This window comes from Seriola lalandi, unplaced genomic scaffold (assembly GCF_002814215.2).
Source record: "Seriola lalandi dorsalis isolate HSWRI2012SDOR001 ecotype SW California unplaced genomic scaffold, Sedor1 jcf7180002054780, whole genome shotgun sequence".
NCBI lineage: Eukaryota > Metazoa > Chordata > Actinopteri > Carangiformes > Carangidae > Seriola > Seriola lalandi.
Window position 1 is genome coordinate 166,978 of NW_019525333.1, and position 7,734 is coordinate 174,711.

A 7,734-nucleotide genomic window follows, 5' to 3' on the forward strand; every position below is an offset into this window, starting at 1 on the left:
GACCGCCATGGTTATGCTCTCCATGGTAGTCATCCTGGTGAGCACTCTCTGGACTGGCCTGGTTGGCGGCTGGCACTGGCACTGGTTGAGGAAGGAGCTGGGGGGGGGGGTTTGGTCGAGGTAGGCTAACACTGGCCTCAACTATGGCTCAGACATTCTTCTCAGACTGAGGTAGCTTTTCTTTTTATCTTTTGGAGGTGTGCAGGTTTTGGTTCTTCTTAAGGAGCTCGTACGGTCATTTTGTAATCAGACTCTCTCTGTAAGGCGTTTGCAAAGGCAGCTGTGTTTCTTCCATTTCTTATTGCAGAGGAACTGACGGTGAAATCAAGAGTTCTGTCACAACAGATTCGTTGATACAGGTCCTGGTCAGGTGAAAACATTTGGCTTCATTTAGGGGTTTTAACACGTCAGCGCACCAGGGGAGATCTGAGAAGTGGAAGGTTTTGGTTATAGAACAGACTCCCTCTGGAAAAGTGACGGAAAAGAACGTGACAGGACCTGATCTGGAGCGGCCATGCTTCTTGAAGGCGTTTTTTATTTTTTTATTTTTTAAAGCATGCACATGTGCACACGCACAGGCAATAAAGGCATTAAGCTTTGGTTTGAGGTAGGGGTGAGGATGGGGGCGGTGGAGTGGTAAGGGTCGGTATGTGTTCTAGCTCTGTCCCTGTTGTGTGGAGGCTACGTTCAGGTTATTAGCAGCAGGTTTATGACCTCTATCAAAGAGAGGCTTGGGTTTTTCTAGGCGAGTAGCACACATGGTGGGGGATAGTTGGGAGGGAGGAGGGCAGGGGTATTGGGGGGGGGGGGTTATGTTGATATTATTGACCAGTGTTAGCCAGTGCCAATGCCAGGCAAACCTGATGACTGCTGCTCAATGATGACCTGGCACTCTGCCGGACAGACCACCTGCGTCACAACAGGAAGGAGACAAAAAGACAAGGAATCAAACACCGTCCACCCAATGATGATGTTGATGATGATTTCTGGAGTTTGTGAAACAGAACTGCACTTAATAAATGAAATGGTTGAATAAAGCTTCACATGTGTGACTACCTGAGGCGTTGACTCCACTCTGGGGCAGTTTGCTCCATCTTTAGGGTTCCTAATGTGTCCTGTGTTGTCCCTCGGTACAGACCAGCTGTCCTGAGTCCCTTTACTGCAGAAAAGACTGCAAACAGTTATAACAATTATTAGTACATGAAGAACGTAAAGAGCGATTCTGGTTTCTAATCTGGTCTAAAGTGACCAGATATCTGAAATGTAAACCGGGAACAACTGTGGTCAGTGTTTCATTAAAACATCCAATGTTTGTACCTCTGAAATAAGAATAGGGACAGTCCCAGTTTCATGTATTCCGACCATGGTAACTGTTGTACTGTAATAAACTATGGTGAAGGCCGAGTGATAAAATGACTAAAGGCGGTATTTTAAACAAAAAGGTGATGATATTATGGCTAAATTTTTTTGGTTTGGGTTCTGTTAAAGCACTTTACACACAGGTAAGTAGTCTCTCTTAAAATAAAGGTTTAAAGGAAAATAAAGAAAACCATCAACTCCCTACTTCTGAAGCAGTCGTGAAGTCCTATTGTCTATCTGTTCCTCAATTATTTATATTCGTTTAGTTTGTAAGGGTCCGCTGATCATAGGAATCAAATGCATTTTTTATAAAAAAGTTGTAAATAGTCCATTAGAGACGGTCAGGTGACTTCTTCTTCTTCACCTCTTCCAACATAAAAACTATTTTTGCAAGTTTGGGTATGTTTGTTTTTGTTAGTTTACTGCCTGTTAATGAACCAATGAGTGAGCCAGCTAACCTTTTCTCTGCCTAGAGACAACAACAAAAGAAAAAAGAAAAAGATCGGATAACTCCATTGAAGGTTTTAGCTTCACTTCTGAGGCTGCTATAGCTAGAACCAGTCCATTCATCACTAGATGATTGGTTTTAATTGACAGTTAAAAACATTGACATCTGGTCACCTTAGTCTGGTCCAGTGACTGTATCTATATCAGTAAGTGTGATACACACTATAATCCACCGGATTACAGGTTAAATATATAATATGAAAGTACAAAGGATGTTCAGTGTGGCGGCGTTTACCTGCGTCGGTATCCGAACATGAGGAAGAGCACGCAGAAGATGATGCAGGCGGTGCCAATATGGATGCCGATGACAATGCTGCCCAGAGAGGCCTCTCCATCTCTGCACTGACACAGACTGTTGCCCCCTGGAGGCAAACACATTCAAGTGAATGGGGAAAGTAAATACTGGTCCACAGGTGCATTTCTACCTGTGTGACAGTACAGTTCATTAAACTGAATTTAGAGAGTTTCATGGAGATATTTACATGTGCTATGAGTGTATTTGGAATTTATAAAAAATCCACTTCTGTTACAGATTTCTTTAGATTTTCTTTTTTTTTTTTATATCAGATTAAATTCAACTTTTTTATCATTGAACAAGAACAAGTACTGAACAAGGAAATGCAGTTTACCAAAGTGTGAATAAACAAAATAAATGGTAATGTACTAATATAAATATCTATTACTTACAGTGAATATGAAGTATAATTGGCACAATTAACATTGATCAGTTTACAAAGACAGACACAGTATGTGATATAGATTTAAAGTTTTATACTCTATTGAATAAATGGGATATTAGACACTTAATGAAGCTTTTATATAATATGTTTATTATCCTTCACTTATTATTAAAGTGGGTTCTGACCTGCTTAGTGTTTATGTGGTTATTTGTGTTTCCTGTTATTGAACTAAATGATGATGAAGTCTGACTGAACACGTTGGGAGCTTAAAGGTTTGGAGGTGTGTATGTGAATTAGTAATTGTATTTGGTTAATACGGGATTTCCTCCACAGCGCCCACAGGTGTACCCGGAGGACCTGCCGACAGTCTGGACTCACCTGTGCTTTGGTCACTCAGGCCTTCCTCCGCCAGCGACACCAGTCTCTTGGAGCAGTCACTCTCGCCGTTTCCATTGTAGGCCACCAGTTTGACTTCGTACACCGCGCCCGGTTCTGAAACAGAGTCAGTCGGAGTTTGTGCTTTAAGTCAACATCACATGGACCTCTCCCGTCAGTCACCAGCTGCGTCCTCCTGTCACAACCTCCTTTTAAACCACCAGTTTTAAAACGGGCCGATCCACCTTCAGTGAACGACTGGCGAGAAATTATTAAAGAGATTCATGAGAAGGAAAGACTGACTCTTCTGCTGAGATGGAGAGATGATTTACATCCTGCTAGATGTCTGTAGTTGTAAAGAGTTTGTTGCTGGTGGTTTGTGTCTGAAAAGTTTTATCTTAAAATCTCATTTGTCTTTTTAACACTGTTTTTCTTTTTTCTGTCTTCAACATAAAAACACTGATTATCCAAATCCACTAAGTCCCATATAACATTTGTATTATTGACACTCACATGTTAATATACTGGCAATATTTGTTCTACTGCTGCTGTTCTGTACACTGTGAAAAATACAAATCACTCAGTCACTACATTGCATCCTTTTCTCAGGCGGCTGTGTGTTGATGTATAGACTGAACATTGAGTCATGGCATCACACGTTCAGCTGCCGTCAGGTGATGAACTGATGAGGTAATCGTGATGCGAGACGCTGCTGCTTCACACTGGGCCGCCACTTGTGTGAGGATCAGCGTGTTCAGTCAATTAAGAACAGAGTGAACCAGCAGCTGCCACTTTTCAGCCTTTATCTGCACTGCAGTGTAACGGGGAGAACCCATGGCCATGACAACACACTTGTGTTGTCATGGTTACAGCTGTTGAAACCCAGAGGCCTGTAACTACAAGGCAGGATTTAACCCTTTGGGTCACAGTTGACTTGTTTAGACATTTGACGGCAGTAAAAATACTCTAAATGTCTTTTAGCCTGAAATTTGATGACTTTTCCTAAAGTGACTCAAAAAACACAAAAATGAAAATATTCAAAAACTTGTTCCAGGTCAAATCTGACCCGTATCTGTATCTGAACCTGAGCTGCCACGTCACTGACTGAGCTTACGGCAGCAGACAGACTGTGCAGTAGTGATGAAAACCTAAAGTATACTCTCTCCCTGCTCGCACCTGTAGAGGTAAACCCAGGGTTAACTGAGCCAGGTGATCAGCAGGTACAGGTTGTCAGGACGGACACTGTTCGGTCCAGTTAACTGAACTTATCCTGCGCATGTTCAACTTGCTTCGTAGTGCAGGACTCTGACAAATGCTGCCGTTCTTTCTTAAAGACAAGCAGTGACACACACACACACACACACACAGGCTCACCCATGTTGGAGATGGTGTGTGCATTGATGTGACAGGGCAGCTGGACGGGTCCCTGGAAGTCGGCGTGGGGGACCTTGCGGTACGACAGCCTGAAGCCCTCAGCCTTGCCGGCCTTACTGGGCAGCTCCCACAGCACCTGCACAGCGCTGGAATTCACCACCTTGGTGAAGAAGGTGGGAGGGGTCGGTACTGGACGGAGAGCAGAGACGGAGAGAGGAGAGATGAGCCGAGAGATCAGGAGAAAAAACAACAGTCCGACAATCCACATCTGCTTCTTCAGAGCCAGAGAGATGGCGAAGCGTCTCATCAGCGTTCACCTGCTGGACGTTTCTTCCGGCTCATGATTTGTCCATAAACAAATAAAACTGCCAAGTTAACATCATGTGATGTATGAGCCTGAATTCTGGATATTTAAGGCTTTCCATCTTTTCATGTTCTTACCTCCACCCAGCGTCGTAGCCACCACAGTGCGGGACTGCTGGCTGGCGCCCAGAGGAGAGTAGGCCTTCAGGTACAGGCTGTAGGTGGTGGCTGGTTCCAGGTTGGTCACATCATGCTGGAAGGTGCCTTTACTGATGGCCTCCTGCAGCTCCTGACTGTCAGGCTCTGAATCACACACACACACACACACACACACACACACACACAAAGCTTTTACCACACAGTTCGGCTGCACACCCTGCCGACGTTAGATCTACCTTTTCTGCTTTAATTGGCGTATTTACATCATCTTTATACATTTAAAACCTTTATATTTTACTTTTAGATTCAGATTTTGTTTTTTTATTTTTTAAATTAATTCTTTCTTTCTTTTTTTTAAATCAGCACACCTGCTGCATATGACAATAAAGTTTATTTAAAGTTAAATTGTGTAACAGAAACTTTATTGTTTTCAGGATGTCCGTCTGTCTCATTCTCGCGGACGCGGTATCTCAGTGAACGTCTTCAAACTTGGCACAAACGCTCACTAGGATTCAGGGATGAACTGATTCGATTTTGCTGGTCAAAGGTCAAAGACCAAGGTCACGCTGACCTCACAAAACATGTTTTTTGCCTCTTGAATGTGGTTATGTCGAGACATTCGCCCGGAGTCAAAGACGAACTGATTGTGACAATATCTCCTGTATCTTGGCGGCGGAGGGATACAACCACGAGGCGGTGATTCTAGTTCTTTAATTTGAAGCTCTAATGGTATCTCTCTAGAGAAGACGGCGCCGACGCTCACCTCCTATCTTGCGGATGTGCAGGACGTATCCGATGATGCTGTCGGTGACGTTGGAGGGCGGCTGGCTCCACGTGATCTGCAGGGCGTTGGCGGACAGGCCGCTGGCCGTGAGGCCCTCGGGGGCGGCGGGCAGGTCTTTAGCCTGGGCCACGGCCAGACGGGCGCTGGCCTGGTTGGTCCCGGCACTGTTCTCTGCGATGCACTGGTAGATGGCCTCGTCCTCTGCGCTGATACGGGTCAGAGCCAGAGTGCTGCACAGACAACACAGGAAGTAAAACACCAGCACTGATGTTAGGACTACGTGTCACTGGTAATCTGCTGCTGTCTCTCCCGCTGCTGTGTCATTAAGGAATTAATCAGTTCCTCTTTTAGTTTTAGACGATGGTGACTTCTTGTCTTCAGCTGCAACTCTAAAACCCTCGACGCTGGATCTTCCTCTCTGTGTATTTGTTTATTTACAAGGCGCTTACTGGAAAACTGCCTGGACCACATTACACCAGGACTAATGACCGGCTGACGCTCCGTGTCCCTGGATCTGCTTTGATTTTCACCTGCTCATATTTTATTCTACCTGATTCATACAGATCTCTGAGATTTCACTGTAACTCACAGACAGAATTATAAAATGCACCTTCATTAAATCCTTATTATTTGAATGTATTTTGTGCTTTGGTGAATATTCCCACAGTTTAATATTCCATTCTTTAAATTTGATGTCATTATGTAATCACAGACACACTGACCATCAGGAGAGTCCAACAGGGTTTCCTGTGCAGCGCTGCCACCGTGTGGTACAACTGGTAAATGCAGGACTGTATATTTTGTCCTGCATCTCTGACTTTAGTGAAACTGTCATGACATAATTCAGTGCAACACCGGCACCGTAACGGTAGAGGAAGTGCTACCGCTGTCTGTTTAACTTGGTAATGAAAATGTTTTCCTCTGTATTAGAACACTACAAACATCCGTCTGACTACAAACCTGTGTGACACATTTAACTTCCTGCAGTCATCGTACCTGAGCAGGTTTCTCATGCACTTGTGACTCCTTTAGGGTGAAATGACTTTGATGAACTTTAGTCGGATCAATAAGAAACATCTCAGTAACTGGATCCAACTGATTTCATCATGTTGATTTTTTTTCTGTATTTGAGAGACGTGCCTGTTGTTGTTGGTCAGCTTGACGTTGTGTCCGGGCATCAGGACCTTTCCGTTCTTCAGCCAGATGAGGTGAGGCTCGGGGACACCCTGGGCCACGCAGGTGAACACTGCACTGCCCCCTGCTGGTTTGGACACAGACTGCGGCCACTGCAGGAACTCGGGAGGAGCTGAGGAAGAGCGGAGAGGGAGATGTGAAACTAAAGCACCTGAAAGACTGAAACACTAAAGACAAAGACACATTCATTTGAATAACGCTTGAAATAACAGTTTCAAAGAGGCTCGGTAGAAAGATTCTTCTGTACGTTTTGCAGCGTCACCACTGTTATCTGGTCAGGAATAAAAAACGATCACATCCTCCTCCACGCCACAGGACTAACAAGTGTTTACAGTTGTAATCAGGTGACATGGTATAAAATAGTCCAGGTATAAAAGTTCACAGAGCAACAAACAGGAAAACGTGGTTAGCTAAGATTGTTATGGAGAGAGCAACGAGAAGGGAAAGAGTTTTTAGACCAAATCTGATTTTTATTTTTCACTCTTTCTACACTCTACACACCTTGGTCGGCCATTTATTTTGTTTTTCGGAATACGTCTTAATTTACCCAGAATTCATTGTACCACCAGACAGTCCAGAACTTAACTGCTTTGAGCATCAGATATATTCAGACTATCTGAAGTCATGTGACACAGTGACACAGAGTCTCTCTGGGTGTTTCACAGTGTAATTACATGGAGACAGAATGTGAATGTTCATTTTAATGGAAATTCATTTATTGACTCGTTAATTTATTTATTTGTAACGAGAGTTTTGTTGAGGGGCTGAGAAACACGCCTTAAAAGATAAATCTGTTTGATTACTAATTGGTTTTAGTTGCTTTATAAAAGGAGAACAAAAGTATAAATATATATATATATATATATATATATATAAAACACACACACAAACACTCACACACACTCAAAATGCATGTGCTGGGATATAGGCAGTGCTCCTTAAGCCCTGAAGCCCCTCCCCCACCTCCGCCTCTCATTGATCTAATGACCTCAACGCTCA

At 43.7% G+C, this 7,734-nt stretch overlaps 1 protein-coding gene across 2 annotated transcripts in view; it reads right to left on the reverse strand.

The window, feature by feature from the left end:
- Positions 1 to 540: 540 nt before the first annotated feature.
- The window catches only part of LOC111669191 (immunoglobulin superfamily DCC subclass member 3), a 14,700-nt gene continuing 7,506 nt past the window's right edge, over positions 541 to 7,734 (reverse strand). Inside the window, exons 6-13 of one of the 2 annotated variants that reach the window (XM_087179080.1) lie at positions 6,682 to 6,847; positions 5,521 to 5,771; positions 4,737 to 4,901; positions 4,296 to 4,484; positions 2,925 to 3,038; positions 2,102 to 2,228; positions 1,045 to 1,171; positions 541 to 891 (exon numbers count right to left, since the gene is read on the reverse strand). In XM_087179080.1, the coding sequence (XP_087035206.1) occupies positions 835 to 891; positions 1,045 to 1,171; positions 2,102 to 2,228; positions 2,925 to 3,038; positions 4,296 to 4,484; positions 4,737 to 4,901; positions 5,521 to 5,771; positions 6,682 to 6,847 (1,196 nt within the window). In that variant the 3' untranslated portion in view covers positions 541 to 834. Of the gene's footprint in view, positions 910 to 1,044; positions 1,172 to 2,101; positions 2,229 to 2,924; positions 3,039 to 4,295; positions 4,485 to 4,736; positions 4,902 to 5,520; positions 5,772 to 6,681; positions 6,848 to 7,734 lie in introns of both variants that reach the window. The other variant, XM_023425456.2, reaches the window with a different exon arrangement.